This window comes from Festucalex cinctus, chromosome 7 (assembly GCF_051991245.1).
Source record: "Festucalex cinctus isolate MCC-2025b chromosome 7, RoL_Fcin_1.0, whole genome shotgun sequence".
In the NCBI taxonomy this organism is placed as follows: domain Eukaryota; kingdom Metazoa; phylum Chordata; class Actinopteri; order Syngnathiformes; family Syngnathidae; genus Festucalex; species Festucalex cinctus.
The window spans coordinates 29300489-29318635 of NC_135417.1; the positions used below are offsets into that span (position 1 = coordinate 29300489).

Genomic DNA, 18147 nt, shown 5'->3' on the forward strand with positions numbered 1-18147 from the left:
TATTTGACAGTACCCCAACATGCCAGGACCCCGACGTGCAAATACCCCAACGTGGCCCGGGTTGCGAGGGCCCTTTATAGCTGCTCGCAGCTCTAGTTATTATTATTATTATTATTATTATTATTATTATTATTATTATTATTATTATTCTCCGTAAACGATCGCATTTTTGAGGACCTAAAAATTCACGAAAACTCACCAAACTTGCACACTCCTCAGGCCCGGCGAAAAATTTTATATTATGAAGTCGTCATAACAACGCGACTCTATAGCGCCCCCTAGCGTAGAAAAATAAAAACCAAGCCTGGCACGTTTGAGCTAGAGCAACGAAAATTGGCAGGCATGTGTAGCATCCCGAGACGCACTAAAAAGTCTATTGGGACCATGTAGCTAAAATGTACAGGAAATGAGCTATGAATTTTTTTATGTCCAATTTTGGCCTATTTTGGCACATTCACTGTGGTCATGCTTTTTCCCTCTCTGCAAACATTTTTCATCCAATTGACATCAAACTTGGCATTTATCATGTTAAGACCTGAGAGAACAACTGGGCAAAAAGTCTTGCCTTTTCGAAATACTATATGATGGGGGCGGGGCATCAAATATTGTCTTTAAAATTTCATTTGTCCAGAAAGAGCAAATGCTTAATAACTCCCATGTTCAAGCTCCAAAAAATCTCAAACTTCTCAGGCAACGTAATAGTCACGGCCTGAAAACATCTATATGATAAAATTCAGTTATACATATAGCGCCACCTAGTGGTAACAATAAATGTCATACTTTATGTTTTTAGCCACTGTGCTGAGCTCGTTGAAGGGATCCAGTTGAAAGTTGGTCAGAAAAGCCTTAAGATGTTGATCATGCCCCACACCGAATATTGTAACTTTTCGCCAAAGGGCGTGGCCGCTACGGTGCCGCAAAGTCTGAAGATTTTTCGTGACAATAAAAGCTGCATGAACTTGACCGAGATGATCCTATCTTCTCAAAATTTCACACATTTGATGAGAGTCCAGCCCTAAAGACATCTACGAACTTATATTTCATCTTACTGATAGCGCCACCTAGTGGCAATTTTTTTTCTTACGAATTTTCTTGTAAATTTTTCTCCAAACACGTTAACTGGACCAACCTCATATTTGCTCAGATGAGGGTTTCGGCCTTCATGATGTCACAACACGAAGTTTGTGAGTTTTCGCGAATCGCTGTGGGCGTGGCTAAGCACTGTTCGCCAAGAAAACGCCAGTTTTGATGGTCTAAACATGCGCAGAAACTCATGAAACTTGGCACACACATCTGGCCTGGCAAAATGAGCAATATTTTATCATGTATTGTCCTATTTTTACAAAAATGACTCAATAGCGCCCCCTAGAAATTTTTAACGAAGCAGCCCCGATTGCCCGTTTAAGCAAGATCTACGAAAATTTTTAGGTGGATGAGGGAGCCAAAGACCTACAAAAAAGTCTCTTGGACCCATATGCTAAAATGAACAGGAAGTGAGCTACAAATTTTTGAATGTCCCATTTTTGACGATTTTTGCACATTTTCAGGGGGCATACTTTTGCCCACTTCTCCTACACGTTTTATCCGACTGACTTATGACTTGACCTGGACCATGCCAAGACCTGAGCCAACAACAGACGGAAAAATCTTGACTTTTGAAAATACTATATGATGAGGGCGGGGCATCAAAATTTGTGTTTCGCACTGAAAAAGGATATGCTTAATAACTCCCCGATACATGCTCCAAAAAATCCCAAACTTGACATGTATCTCTATGACAACATTCAGTTATATATGCAGCGCCACCTAGCCCTTGAGGCATGAAAAAAAAATACCCCACTTACGGTATTTTGTACAAAAAATGTTAACCCATTCTAAGTGTGATAACTAAGTCATTTAGGAATATTCTTTTACTTTCCACCACTCAAAATATTCACTGGCATCAGACCTAACCAAACATACATATTTTTGTTATTTAGTTTTATGTATTTTTGATAGCCTCTTTGGACATTAAAAGCAATATCGTGAATGAAGGCTATGCTTAATAACTCCCAGGTACATGCTCCAAAAAATCCCATACTTGAAATGTATATTTATAGTCAAGGCCTCAAGGTATCTCTATGACAAAATTCAGTTATAAATACAGCGCCACCTAGTCCTTGAGGCATAAAAAAAAATGCCTCACTTACGGTATTTTTGCAAAAATTGTAAACTCATTGTAAGTGTGATAACTAAGTCATTTATGAATATTCTTTTACTTTCCACCACTCAATATGTTCACTGGTATCAGACCGATCCAAACATATGTTTTTTGTTTTTTTTTTATCGCCTTTATGGACAATAAAAGCAATGACTACGAGCGATGATGTGTATATGTAGTTTTGCAAAAAATACCAATCAGGGAACCTCATTGCCTAAAAATAAAAAAAAGACTGATTTTTGCAGATCTTAACAATCGCCAAAACCCATTGAGCTTGACACACTCATCACACTAGAGCTGCACGATATATCGAAAAAATATCGCCATCGCGATGATGGCACACGCGATAGGCCCATCGCAAAGACGTGCGATAAGTTAATAAATTAATACTTTGTTCTTGGTAGTGTATTCTTAATGCTTGGTTGCACGTTAGCGTCTGAGTTAACCCAATCAGACGCGACCTTAAATACGTAGCGTCACTCACCTCCCTAGATACTGCTCTCCTATTGGCTAGAGCGGCCCACGGCGACCAGTGAGCAACTCCGCAGCCGTGGATAGAGGAAGCTGCAAAGGCTGACGCGGGAGAGGGAGAAATGAACGAGAACGACAAAAATGAACTACGTGTGCCTAAAAAAATAGCACATCTACAATATGGGACTTCTTCGGCTTCAGAAGAGATGACTTGTCACAGACGCAAGTACTGTGCAAGTCATGTCGAAGAATAGTGGCCACGTCAAGAGGAAACAGAACCAATCTACACAGCCACACGCAGTACAACCACAAGAAGCTATACGAGTCATTCAAATCGAAGACCCCCAAAACTACTGACGCGAAGGCAAGTTGTAAAATAGCAAACCCACAGACAACCATTAATGACAGTTTTACGAGCATCACACCTTACGAGAAAACCTCCAATCGCTACAAAGCCCTTACCGCAGCTGTTACACGTTTTGTGGCCAAATGCATGATACCGATTAGCACTGTGGATAAAGAAGCTTTTTTTTGATCAAATGAAGGACGTAGACCGGAGATACGTGGTGCCATCGCGAACCTACTTCTCACAAGTGGCCATTCCACAGATGTACGACGCATGTGTAACGACTGTCAAGGCTCAGCTGCATCATATGGAATTTTTCGCTACCACCACGTACCTAAGGTCCAGTCGCACAACGGAACCATTTATGAGCACTTTGTTTTCAAGAATTATTATACATCATTTCATTTAAACACAGGATTTTATTTTTATTTAATTTAAATATAGAGAACACCACTCATTCTTGGGCACTTTATTTTCTAATATTTTATTTTAAATAATACAGTAAACCATAAATGTTTAAGCTCCTGTTTTGAGATGTTTACAATTTTTGAACAAACATTGAAAATATGTAAAACTGAGTTCAGTTTGAGCAATGTGTGACTGTGAATTTATATTTTTAATTCACAGAATACCTGTTACATTTTAAAGCTCTGCATGGTTATCACCCATGGCTATGCTTGAATAAAATAACTGATTAGGAGTAATATATATATTTTTGTGTGTGTTTTTTTCCTCTCAAGTTTATGGTAGCAATTGTTTAAAAAGTTAAATGTTTGCAACCTTGTGAATTTAGTATCAATTACAACTGTGTAGATTAGATCATTAAAAGCTTATTTATTCAGTACTAGATAAGGAAAATGTAATTTTAGAGATGTGTTAAATATCGCAATAATATCGATATCGCGATAATCAACACCCATATCGCATATCGCATGTTTTTTCAATATCGTGCAGCCCTACATCACACCTGGCAAAAAAACAAAACAAATCCCCATGTAATAGTTTATCATTCCATTTTCAAAGAAATTCTGCTTCCAATGTGCCAGTACCCCAACGTGCAAGTACCCCAACGTGGCGCGGGCTGCGAGGGCCCTTTATAGCTGCTCGCAGCTCTAGTTTACTTTGGATTTGGGGCCTTTTATAGGGGTCATATTTTAAGAAACTCATCCTGCAAAATCTATCGGATCATCTTCAAACTTGGTGTGTTTCATCTTAAAATGTTTAAGATGAGAAGTTATCGAACATTTTTATTATGTCGCACGCCGTTGCCGTAGCTATGCAGTTTGCCAAGATAAATGCTGCTTTTTTTAGTCTCAACGCGTGAAATTTTGCACACACATCAAACCTGTAATGCACATGAATATTTTAGAGATTTCTTTTGCAATTTATAATAAATGGTTCAATAGCACCCACTAGACATTTTCATGAAGCTTTTCCGATTGTATTATTAAGCTAGATTTGTGAAAATTGAGACAGATACCTATCAGCTTAAGACCTACAAAAAAGTATTATGTAGCCATATGCTAAACCTAACAGGAAGTCTGCACTTTTCCTTTTATTATGGGAATTATTCATCATTTTTGGCCTTTTTCATGAAACTTTGCACACACAAGGCATGGAAAAAAACATTTACATTTTACTTGAAACTTTACCTGGACCTTCCTTGTCCTATGTAACAGTACCCCAACGTGCAAGTACCCCAACGTGCAAGTACCCCAACGTGGTGCTCAATAGCGCCCTCTACATATTTTTTATGGAGCATTTCCGATTGTGTGATTCACCTCGATTTGTGAAAATTGGGAGAGATACTTATCAGCCGAAGAACTACAAAAAGTATTCTGTAGCCGTATGCTTAATCTAAAAGGAAGTCCGCCATTTTGATTTCATTTTGAGAATTGCACACCATCTTTGGCGTTTTGATGAAACTTTGCACACACAAGACTTGGCAAAAAAAACATTTCAGACGGTCCTTGTCCTATTTGACAGTACCCTAATGTGCAAGTACCCCAACGTGGCCTGGGTTGCAAGGGCCCATTATAGCTGCTCGCAGCTCTAGTGTATTTTTAATTTTGGCAGTTTTGGTCCGACATAAAGATTAGCCTGGTTAGGATGAGGCCCATTAAGTCCTTACTCGACTCACCATTCAAATTAAATGACCTAAAAGTGGTAGTTGGCTCATTCCCTGTGTATGTTTCAAGCTTTGTTTAACTCTAATGTCTTACACTGACACATTTTCTCCTGTCCAGCTTTCACGCAATGTTGCAAAGATTCAGGCTTCTTCATGGTTTTCAAGTGTCAAGAGGAGAACACTGCCCTGAAAGACTGTCTGACAAAACAGTGAGTATTTAGCAGTTTCTTGTCACACTATCTACCCTTATCAGACGTGGGCATTACGTCAATATTGACCAAAGGTCACTCAATGATTGAGGCCCATTTTTTTGATGATTAATGATTGACAATAAACTTTGAAAAATTGACGGACACAGCATTGCCGGAAGTTGATTTTTATTTGTGTTTTATTTAATGTAATCATCCATAACTGGATCACAGACTGACGGACTGACGAATGACGAAAAGAAAAAAATGACGGGCGCCCACTTCTGTAATGTCTCACAAGTAAATTGACAACAGACGCTGGTTGGTTATCGCACCTTATTTCAGCATAAAAACAGCCTCTGTTGTCCGTCGCTAATGCCGAACATCAGAACAACAGCGTCACACAAAAGTGCCAAGACAACAACGTCCTCCAATGTTTGCCTCAACTACTCCGCTCCCGCTCCCACCTCCCTTCCCGTGATGCATTCACAAACACTTGGATATAAAACATAAGAACAGAACTATGAGCTAAAATATATGCGCTACCATGAACTGAATCTAAATAATTTAGATTTGAATTTTAATCATTTAAATTGAAAATCATATTGAAAAAATGAATTTGAATCACATTAATTGAATTTGTATTATTACCATTATTGTCCCAGCTGCGAGACAGCTGCTATGCTAATAAATCACTAACCTGAAAATGGGTATAAAGATTTTGCAAAATGCTACTACTACAACTTGCTAAGGCAGGGGTGTCCAAACTACGGCCCGGGGGCCATTTGCAACCCGCCGTCCATTTTTCAGTGGCCCGCGACATATGCTAAAATTGGCATTTGACTCAGTTCAAATGAAATAAACAAAACAAAAATGTTTGGAGATGGTCAAAGTAACCCCGGGTTTTCACTGGATGCGGTTGCGGTGCGGTTGCGGTGCGGTGCGTCTTGACTGCGTGCTCCGGACGGGTCAATTTTTTTGTCAATCCACACCGGCTCCGCACAGCTGCGGTCCGGCAGCTCCGTCGCCGCCCACTTCCCAACGTGTCTCGCGGGACCGCGCGCGCGCGATCATGTGGCATTTCACAACGACAAACATACAGAAAGTCTGCTCAACAGAGAAGCAGAAAGATATGAGATTCCATGCAGCATCCTTTTTTTGGTTGTCCTTGTAAAGTATATTAATAACGAGAGTCGGGTCAGTGCGGGTCCACTCTTTATTTCTGTCTTCCGGGTCCGGCTGCCGCTCAGTACGGCAAGCGAGACGGGCACAACAAGCAATCGCGAACATCAAACTCACAATACATTACAGTCCTTATAAAAAGGATGTGCCGTGTCATATATTATTTTGTGGTTTTCCACCTCCAATATAAACCTCTCCTCGTCCATGTTCGCTGGTGTCTAAACCGTGAATGAGCACATGGCCCGGTGACGCCCACGTCACGTTTTGCTGAAAAACTTGCGAAATAGGAGCTGGCGAGTATTTTATTCTGAAAGGTAACCGGAAATTTATTTTGAAACTGCCTCGGTCTTCCTGTCGCGCTCGATGTGTTTTGTGCTAGCTTGCCATTTGCCGGAGGCCTACCGCTGCGGCGTCCGGCAAAAATAGAAAATAGGCTATCCTTGCGGAAGGCTTGCGGCACGCCGCAAGCCTTCCGCAGTCAACACGCAACGCACCCGCAAGCGGTGTAGACTGCACCATTCGAATGAATGGAATCTAATTGCTTGCGTCGCCGGACCGCACTGCAACCGCACCGCAACCGCATCCAGTGAAAACCCGGGGTAAGAAGGGAGGGTATCAAAAAACTGGTGCCATTAAAGGTTAACTTAAACTAATTGTAACAACTATGGCCTATGGCCCAGTCCACCCTCTATTTTTTTTGTTTTTTGTTTTGGTTTTCTTCTTTCAAAGTAAACTCTCTGCAGTTGCATAAACATTCCACAGGTCAGGAAGGATCTAATCCTGGTTAGGTCTGCAGGTGGTCACTCAACCACAAACAAAGCTCTTTTGAAGCCGCCGAATAGGTCATATAGGAATTTAAGCGTCTGCAAGAAGAGTTTCTTTAAGCTCGAACTCCTGGGGTCCGAGAGACTCCTTTAACTCTTTGCAATCCGCCAACGAACTAGTTCGTCATGTGACACCCGGTGGGCGTCACCTGAAGACGAAAAAGTTCGTCAAATCCGTTTTTTTTTTTATGAATAGGTGGATGAGACTCTTGGGCAGTTTCCCTCTGAATATTAAGCCCGTGAAGCACTGTAGTGACCAACTGTGCCCTCTTGATGGCAGTGATGGTCTCTTTATACGAGAAGGATGTGCTTTCCTAGTAGAGGCGGAGTGTTGTGGAGTGGTGGGGGCCGGTGGCTGGGAGAGAAAAGACGAGTGCTAACGGCAGCTAACCAGAGGCCGCTAAAAACAAAAGCTCACGCTTTTGAGCAGAGCGTTTGTCACGATCGGTCAAGAGATGACGAATAGAAAGATCAAGGATCCGGATTCTGCATAAGAGGGTGTGAAAAGCGACAAAAACGTCACGGGCGCCCACTTCAAAAGCCACCGCCTCCAGCGTTCTCTGAGACACGGAGTGAAAGTTTGCATCGTCGTATCTCTGACCAGTCCACGTCATCTGACGAGGAATCCGTGACGAATTTGGCGAACCCGAGCCGCCTTCACCAGTTGAACAGATGAATTCAAGTGTGGCGAAGGTAGCAGCAGCAGCGATTTATCCCCGAAAGCTCCTGGAAGCCCCGGAGGTAAGCTAACGTTTAGCATTCTGTAAATCGAGTGATCACAATTGTACTAGTTCAGTATATTGAATGTGACAGGGATGAAATGACTTGGATGGATGAGAATATTCACAGACATGCTTCTGTATACTGTATGTGCAATGTCTGTAACCTCGTACTAACTAACGCATGTTGCACAACATTCGATTACAGTTGGGGCAGCGTACACAAATGGCCCCTTCGCAGTCACGCAGTGCGACCGAGAGGTAAAAAAAAAATCACAATACCTTGCAACAATAATAAAAATTACATCTTGATCACAGTATTTTCTGTAATTTACAGAAGCATCTACTACACTAGCAGAGGCACAAGCGTGTGAACATCTTGCAGTGTCCCCCTGAACGCAGAAGAAAGCTTCACACGCGATCACACAAAATACACTATTGGGTTTCAAAACAAAACCCATGCACCCATTCATGCATGCATATTTTGTAAATAACCCAAAATTTGTAAATAGTTTATCAAATGTGAAAATGGAGCTGTTATTTCCCTGTATAGTACGTAAATAGCGCACACGCACGAGCACGCACGCACACGCACGAGCACGCCCACACACATGCACAAACATTCCTGTAAATGATCAACATTTTGTAAATAGTTTGTGAAATGTGAAAATATTGCTGTTTACACACGCTAACAGATATGTAAATAAATCCTTATTTTGCTATCAAAAACACATTTTCATTTTTTTTTCATGTTTTATGGAAGGCAAGGACTGTTGAGATATTTGAGATGTCACTAAACCAAAAAATATTACTGTAAAAGTCACTGTTTTGCAGAAAATGCATCATTTCACAAAAAGCTTCATTTCTCCTTATTTTGCCCGAGATTCTTGAATTATGTCAAATCAAGCCATTTTCAAATGATGATTACTAAAGAACAGAATAAGGTAGAATCATACTTTTTTTTCTAATGAAAGAGGAGACCCCAATCTTTCAAACGACACCCACCATGTCTATTTAGTCATAGCACACAATATTCTAATAAGCATTGAAAATGGGTGAAAATATGCGAAATCTGGTGGGATTCTGGAGTTACCTTGTCAGAAAATGCATGGGATTGAAAGAGTTAATGACCTTGCAGATACAGCCAACTGATTACAGGAATGTTTATGACATTTCTTATCAACCAAAGAGGATGCTTTGACAACGGCTCCACATACCCACATACTCAGTACCGCCATGTATTACACGGACAGGAAAAAAAAAATAGGATTCCAAATGTGAGGTTTGGACATACCCCGCATGCGAGTCTAACAACTGTGGCAAGCTAAGAGATCTGTAAGTTGAGAACAATCCTCACCAGCGTGAAGTGGCGTAGATGACCAATTTACCTTAAGTGGTACAGAAAAGTTCGCCTTAGACAAAAGAACCATATTCCCTGGGTGGGTGGTTATACTCATCAAACAAGTAGTCTGTACTTCAAATATGTTGTAAGGCCATAGGGTCACGTGAGAAGAGGACTTTAGCAAAATGAGAGCAAACATAGCAGTTAGTCATATTATCCCAATTCAATTGGTATGTGTGTATAACGTTAACAACAGTAGTGTAATCTGAAACTGGGTGCAGTAAGCCTCGGCGGACAATTTTGTGGGGACCATCGGGCCTTGTGCGTGTGGACAGCTGACTAGAAGCACCAAGGAAAAACATAAAGGAATGAAAACACAGTAGGCCCAATTTGTGGCTAACTACTTGTGGTAGCCCTTGTGAGTCTGGACCTCAGGCATGGTATGGAATTAAATGAAAGGAATAGTGATGTAATGTAAATGCGTCAATGAGCAACTGGTGAAAAAAAAAATGTGTAGGTGGTGTAGATGTAATGCACGCTGAGGTGTCTGTTGCTGTCAGGTGGTGAATCCCTGACAGGAGCTGAAACGTGATTCGCGACAAGATGCAGCCTCAGGCTCGTCGAGAACTCCTTGTCTACAACGTAGGGTTGTGGCACGCCACACCTTCTTTGAGAGCGCTGGACAGCCACTGGTGGTGACTCCCTTAGCCGACGTTGGGATAAGCTGGTAGGGACCTTGCCACCGTCTGGACTGCCAATTCTTTTGACGGAAATCCTTCACCAACACAGAGTCACCTGGTTGGAAGGTGTGCAGCGGGTTGGGAGTGCAACAGCCACTTGGCATCTGACATTAGAAAAAGCAGAGGACAGATTAGTACAATATGACAGCATAGCAGCTTCACAAAATGTTGTAGATGGTGGAGGTTTGTGCGGCGGTTCCAGACCAACATGAGGCGGAATGACAAAGAGCACGTCAAATGGGCTGAGCGTGGAGAGCGTCTGCTTCCTCATTCGCATGTACATCAACACAATAGGCAGAGCCTTCATCCAAGAAAGGCCTGTGTCCTCACAGCACCTTGCTAGTTTGTTTTGAAGTGATTTTCCACAGAGCCCAAAAATGGTGTACCACACCAAATGCAAACCTGGAGTTTGTGTGTAAATAGTGACTGACTTGTCTTTAGCCAAACGACAAGTCTCAATGAGTGTGATTAGCTCCGCCACCTGCACTGAGAGGTGACATAGAAGAGGGCTAGACCGCTCCACAGCAAAATCAGAGACAACAGAAAAAAACAACACGTTTAGTGCCAAAAGCAAAAGCAGAGCCATCAACATACAAAATTAAGTCAGGGTTAGCAAGTAGTGTGTCTTTCAAGACAAAAAAAGTGTAGCGATAATTGGGTCGTCTTTTGGACGAATTAATAATCTGGACGTTACAGAGGTAAATTGTATTTACCTCGATAACCTCTAGGGGCACCACGTTGGCTTTGCTTTGGGTTAACAGGAGCAAACAATGACCAAAATCCTTTCTTCATCAGTCATTTATAATCTAAAGTCGCCACACTCGATATTCAGCGGTTCGTTGTACAGTCTTCCCTCGCTATAACGTGGTTCACTTTTTGCGGTCTCGCTGTATCGCGGATTTTTTTTAAGTGCAATTTTGCATATTTTTTTACAGTAATATACCCATTTTAAAAAATTTATGAAGGTTTGAACATTGTCGATGTTTGAACAAGAGAGAAATGGGAGAACATGTAAATGCCTCAATGAGAAAAGTGTATAAATTGTGCGGTCAGGGATTTTTGAGCCTTAAAACATTTATAAGAGTTGTAAAACATAAAGCTAACTACTTCGCGGACTTCATTTATTGCGGGTATTTTTTGGAACCTAACCCCAGCGGAAAACGAGGGAACACTGTACTAACAAAAGAATAATAATCCACTCGGAAACACAGATGACTTAGGCGTTAATAAAACATGCATTTATTCACGATTGCTACACTACAGAACCAAAACACTGCCTATCTAACTATTCTACCGTCAGAAGAAAAGAAATAAAATAAAGCTAATGAAAATAAGGAAGGAATGCGAATGAATAAGGAAACAGGAAAAGAGAAATTTGACCTGACAGATCTGTGATATGTTTCAAAGTTGCACACAGGGATATGCCGAGTTGGGGAATCAAACGTGCACTTACGAGAATGGGTGCTGCGTCGAACGAGCAGAAACGGGCGGTCTTTTGAAAAGGGGGAAAAATAGTCAATGTTCGTTCAAAAAGGCAAGAAAATCAAAAAGGGGCTATTCCACAGGTGAGCAAGGGAGCCGCTCGGGGGCTGACGTAGTTGCGCGGATCGTCCCTTGATTGATCGGCGAGATGTTTCTCCGGTGGTTAGTTACCGGACAGCCTTGGACTCCTAGGTGTTGGAGCTCGATCCGCTACGTACCGGCGTACGGGGAAGGCCCGCCGTTGGAGGTGAGCTGGCACTGCGGCGGGGCGCCACCGAATTGCAGGTGAGGTGCGGGGCGGCTTAGGTGCACAACCTTGAGTCCAGCGGTACGTTGCAAGTGTACCCTGGGGCCGCGGAGCTCGTTGGTGACGGGCAGTCACCGATGGTGAAGAAAAAAGGGGAAAAAGAAAAAAGGGAGTAAAAGAGTCTCTTTGGGGTCAGTGTTGCAGTTTGCACCTGCTTTGGCTCGTGGCAATGGTTGCTGCCAGGAACAAAAAGGGGCCACATGTTTGAGAAGTTTCTTGGAACAAAAAGTTGGAGCAGGCTGGGAAACTTGCAGGTAGTTGGCCTGAGGATGGTCAGTAGAAGAAGCGTGGAGCGGAAGAGAGAGATCGGGAAGAGAGTGAGAGAGGGGGTCCCCTCGTCTTTTTAAAGTCTATGGGTGGAGCTTCGGTAGGCGGTGGCAAACCCTTCTGTTCGCTCACGCAGACTTTAAAAAAGCTAATTATTAAAGGGATTAATAATTTGGCATTAAATTTGGTCAGTCTGGCAAATCAATTTTCCCCACACAACATATTTAGCACCAATCGCAATTAATGCATCAAACTAATTGGTAAGGTAGTTCCTACTTATCTAATCTGACTGAACTGAAAGATATTGATTACCTTTCATTCCTTATGGAGTACAAATGAGCTAGGGCATTCATACACACAAAGACATAACATGAATCATTCGTAGTTCAGTTATCTATCAAGAATTATCATGGTATAAATGTGTAAAATGCGGTTACTTGTAAACTGTCACTAAGGATAGTTCCAAGTTTCACAACTTGGCGGCGCTGTTTCTCCATCTAGACGTTCCAGGAGCGACGCCAGAATATCCTTTGTGGTTGATAAGAGGTCATAAACATTCCTTCGATCAGTCATTTGTATATTCCAAGTCATTGAAGGTGTTTTCTCGGGCCCCGGGAAGTCGGGCTTGAATAAACTCCTTCGGCAGACGCATAAATTCCTTTGTCCACCTGGTCAGCGGCTTCAAAAGAGCTTTGTTGGTGGTTGAGTGACCACCTGCAGAGCTAACCAAGCTTAGATCCTGTCTGAGCTGTGGAATGTTTATGCTACTGCAGAGAGTTTGTTTTAGAAGAAGCAAACCAAAAAAAAAAAAAATTAGAGGGTGGACTGGGCCATAGGCCAATAGTTGTTACACAGGCAAGGGCAGAAGAGAGGCAGGATTTAGATTGGTGCACTGTTTTACTTCCAGATTTAGCTTTCTTGTTGTGACATTATGAAGGCAAAAAGCCTTATCTGAGCAAATATGAGGTAGGTCCAGTTCACGTGGTTGGAGAAAAACTTTGAAGAAAAATCGTAAGTCTTTATACACTCATCACACCTGGCAAATAAATTACACATGTAAAGGTTTACTATGCCATTTTCAAGGAAATTTTGCTTCCAATGTGCCAGTACCCCAACGTGCAAGTACCCCAAAGTGGCCCGGGCTGCGAGGGCCCTCTATAGCTGCTCGCAGCTCTAGTTCTTCTTCTTCTTCTTCTTCTTCTTCTTCTTCTTCTTCTCCGTAAACAATCACATTTTTGAGGACCTAAACATTTATGAAAACTCACTAAACTTTGCACACTCTTCAGGCCCGGTGAAAAATTCGATATTATGAAGTTGTCATAAAAATGCTACTCTATAAGCGCCCCTAGCGTAAAAAAAAATGACACGTTTGACCTTGAGCTACGAAAATTGGCAGGCACGTGTAGCACCCCGAGACGCACCAAAAAGTATATTTGGGGACCATGTAGCTAAAATGTACAGGAAGTGAGCTATGAATTTTTGAATGTCCAATTTTGGCCCATTTTCGCACATTCACTGTGGTCATGCTTTTTTCCCCTTTGCAAACAGATTTCATCCTATTGACTTTAAACTTGGCATGTATTATCTCAAGATGTGGGACAACAACTGGAGAAAAAAAATCCTGACTCCTGACTTCAAATATTGGCTTTAAAATTTCATTTGTCCAGAAAGAGCAGCTTGTAACTCCCATGTACAAGCTAGTAAACACAAGCTTGAAAATAAAGGAAGCCTGCAGTCTAATGTAATGAAATCTAATCTAATGAAATCTTTTCCAAGACTTTAGTCTAGAAATACAACACAACCATAAAGCATGAAAATAAGTGTCGACAGTGTTTTGTGAACACTGAAAACAAATGTTGGAGAGTCACATTTTCTTCATCATGTATTGAGTAATGTTTGTTCTATGAAGGATTTTATATTGGATAAGTTGTTAATTCGTGTGTTTTGTCATTTTAAATACATTTTAAATACATTTTCACAGATTTGAGTACAAAAGTCTGGTTCTGGAACTATCGACAGGTCTGTCTCCCATTTTAAAGTGGGTAAATACATTTTATCTGTGTGTGAAATTAGCTTATATATTTGTGATAGTTTTGTTGTTGTTGGAAAAAGCTTTCTAATATCTTTAGCTAAGACATGCAGTTGGAGCGTATCCCGAAGTGTTGGAATTTGTTAACCAAATTTTTGACTTGAAGATGATGTAAAAAAAATTCAATTTTTTTATTTCATATTTTTGTACCAAGTTTATATATGATATAAACATATCTGAGAAAAGATGGTGAAGGTGTGTATTTCCGTTCTGATCCCACAAACCTAAATGAAACGACTGATTAAGTTGAAAGTTGGGGTTATGCCAAATGGGAGATAGCCCGCAGGGTACCATTTGGGATTTTGTGGTTTCTAATGCCTTCCACCAAGCGGTCAGGGTGGCGGCAATCATTGGGTTTTTAAAACAATTGTCACTTCATCGATGTTGTAATGAGTAAGTCTAAAAAAAAAATCGACTTAATTTTGCTGACAATTGTATTATACGGCGCCTGATGTCAGCATTTAGCGGCAGCTCCAAGTGCCTCTAATGCTAATGCGGCACCGTCGCTAATGGTAATTCGGCGCGCTCCCTCTTACGCAACAACGAGAGCCGTTTGATTACTTTAGTAAGGTAACTGCTTTGATACTGACAGCCTGACACCTTTACTTTTTGTCTCTCCCCAGCTACAAGGACCCCGACTTTTTTGAGATGTGTAAGCAGGAATACATCCAGGAAAAACTTGAGTTTCAGAGGACGGGGATCCCTGCAAAGAACAGACAACAAAAGCTCCCAACAACAAGCATTTAACCACAAGATGACACATTTGGCTTCCCACACGGGAACTTTATTCTTTTTTTTTTTTCTCCCACTGATTGCGTATGTATGTATGTATGTATGTATGTATGTAGCCAGCCTAGAAGCGTAGGCGAAGAAAATTTAACAGCAGAAGAGTGTCTTTCGAGTGAAGGCAAAACAAGCTCAAGGGAACCAAACTAAGGTCGCATTTTGTTTCCCGACTTGTGCAAAATTAGCACATAATGAAAGGTCAGGTAAAGACTCGATTTCTGTTTTTCAGTGTCCAATTTTAAATTTGAACGTTCCCATTCAATGGAGACAGCGACACTGCCTCCCCGTGGACGGAGGAGGAACAGGCCTTAGACATGTGAATATCTGAGGCCTTGTGTGTGTGAAAATCTCAAGACAGCTTGTCTCAAAAATAAATGAGCGTGTGCGACGAGCCACAAACCCACTTTTGACAACTCGCAAGGAAAAGTCATGGAAAATGTACACATATAATTATAAAAGATGTGAACATCGCGGATATATTTGCATCTGAACAACACGTGAAAATCAAAATGTTTGTGGAAAAACATGAAAAACATGAAAATCGAGAAAATATTTGTGGATCTGAAAAACGTGAAAATCACGCATGTATTTGTGGATCTCAAAAACACATGAAAATCACACATTTATTTGTGTGAATAAATATTTTTGAGACAAATCTCTCCCAAATACGCGGCTTCTTGAATTATGGATTTGAGTGTGCCAACGCGCGCTCCTGATTGGATGACTGTGCGAATGGCCACTCCTGATTGGTCAACTGTGCGAAATTTAGCTCCTGATTGGTCAACTTTTTTCACACTCAAAAGCTCGCCGTGGAAAAAATTACACCAGTATCTACTCTGCAAGTGGCGCACAATGCTAAACTACATCGGTGGAAATACATTTGATTAATTAAAAATGGCAACACGTATGCCGATGTCACTTCGAAGTGAAAATGCTGGTTAGTGAAACTATTGCCATCGACATGCGATCCTGTTCTGTGCGGCGGCAGTTGTACGCGGAAGAGTGGGAGAAAAACAAAAGCGCAAGTGGTAGAAAAAGGGGGGCTTTTTCATTTTTCCTTTGCTTAAAACATCAACCAAAAATAAAGAGTGACGTGGAACCCGACGCTTCTTGTCCTCATTTACCACCCCACAGATGGTTCCAGTACGAGAGGAGGGTTTTAGTATCATGCGGTGTATATGGTGGGATGAAGATTCAAATGATTGATGAATCCTTTTGGTTGAAGCCTCAGAGCAGATAGTCATATTTGGCCGTGTTTTGCCACTCTTGAACGTAGCCTTAACATGAACTATATAACAGTTATTCCAGTTTCCTTATTCAGCATTATTATTTACTGAAGCAAAAACAGCTTTTGTGTGAGAGGATTTGTGTGCTTTTGTGTGAGGACTATGAATTACAGTTTTAAAATAACATTGGAAAACATTTTGAGTCTTTCAACCTTAAAGTTACAAGTTTAAAAAAAATAAATGATTACCATGTAGCTACAGGTTTTCAACATGGGATAACGATGCCAAAATGCCTTTTTTGAAACTTGGCTTGTGACAGTTTTGAACCTCTGAAAGCTTGTGGGTGAAGCACTGTAAAATTAAATTAGAAATTTTTTTTTTGAATGATTTAATATGCTTTTTGGAGATTCAAACTGTTTTCAGGTTTCCAAATATTTTTTCAGTTTTGAGAACGTTCAGAGTTTACACGTGTCTAAATATGGGTGTTAAGATGGACAGTGAGTTTAAACGAGACCGACAAATTGCTGCTGTTGTCAAATCCAGTTTTTTTTTTTTCACCTTAGTTGGCTTAGTTGGCACGCAGTTGGCTAAGGGAAAGAATCGTCTATTTCAGCAGCACTCAGAAACAGTAATCTTAGGAGAAAAAAAAAAGAAACAGTAATCCCTGTCTTTGTTACAGATCGGTGGATTACTGTAATGCACTTTACTTTGGAATCAGCCAGTCCTCCCTCGAGCGTCTTCAGTTTGTCCAAAATGCTGCTGCTCGTCTCCTAACTGGTGCCCAAAAGAGGGAGCACATAACCCCTATCCTGGCCTCTTTTCACTGGCTCTCCATGAAATGAGTCCATTTTAAGATTCTTTTATTTGTTTTTAAACCTCTCAATGGTCTTGTCCCACCATACTTCGCTGAGCTGAGCTTCTTCAAAATATTAGGCAATCTCCCTCTCTATCTGCTTTTAAAGCCCATCTGTATTCTTCGGCTTTTGGCGCACCATGAGACTTGTTTTGGTGCTTTGTGGTGTCTGCTATATTTTGTGTTGTGAATTTAATGTTTGTTTATTTTGTTATTTTCCTGCCATCCATCCATTTTCTTGACCGCTTACTCCTCACAAGGGTGTGGGGGTGCTGGAGCCTATCCCAGCCGGCTTCAGGTAGTAGGCGGGGGTACAACCTGAACTGGTTGCCAGGCAATCGCAGTCATTCACTTACCGTACCTACTTTTTTTATTAATTTATTGATGTAAATTTTATTCACTTATATACTTACAATGTTTTCTTTTGTTCTTATTTTACTTATCTTACTCTTTGTCTTTACTGCATGGCCGATTCCTGTTTCATGTACAGCACTTTGTATACAGCAATGCTCGTTTTAAAGATCCTATGAAATGAGCTTTGCAGCAATGACACCAACCATCCTCTGGATGCCCTAACACTGTATCAAAAGAAATGTTCACAAAATTGTACCTTGTTGTAGAGTTGCAGGCTCCACTAGGTTTGAAAGCGCGATATAAATAAAGTTGAGTTGAGTTGAGTTGAGCCTAGCATCAAACGAGCGTTTTTTTGGTGGGCGTGGTCAAGGCTCGCCTGACTTCCGTATGTTTTTGACTACAAAATGAGTTGGGTGTGGGCAAGTCTCGTCTTTTCCATGTGCTCCTGTTTCCAAACCGTCTTCACGTCTGCACCTGAAGGAATATTGGCACATGCATTTGCGATTTACTGCATGGCCGATTCTTGTTTCATGTACAGCACTTTGTATACAGCAATGCTCGTTTTAAAGATCCTATGAAATGAGCTTTGCAGCAATGACACCAACCATCCTCTGGATGCCCTAACACTGTATCAAAAGAAATG

General features: G+C 41.2%; 2 protein-coding genes across 2 annotated transcripts in view; one reads left to right on the forward strand and one right to left on the reverse strand.

Annotated features, from left to right (window-relative positions):
• The window catches only part of cmc1 (C-x(9)-C motif containing 1), a 63127-nt gene extending 46957 nt beyond the window's left edge, over positions 1-16170 (forward strand). Inside the window, exons 3-4 of the mRNA XM_077526703.1 lie at positions 5264-5354; positions 14909-16170. Of these exons, the coding sequence (XP_077382829.1) occupies positions 5264-5354; positions 14909-15032 (215 nt within the window). The 3' untranslated portion in view covers positions 15033-16170. The remainder of the gene's footprint in view (positions 1-5263; positions 5355-14908) is intronic.
• The window catches only part of azi2 (5-azacytidine induced 2), a 201108-nt gene continuing 188466 nt past the window's right edge, over positions 5506-18147 (reverse strand). Inside the window, exon 9 of the transcript XR_013284277.1 lies at positions 5506-10244. The gene's annotated coding sequence lies outside the window, so the exon portion shown is untranslated. The remainder of the gene's footprint in view (positions 10245-18147) is intronic.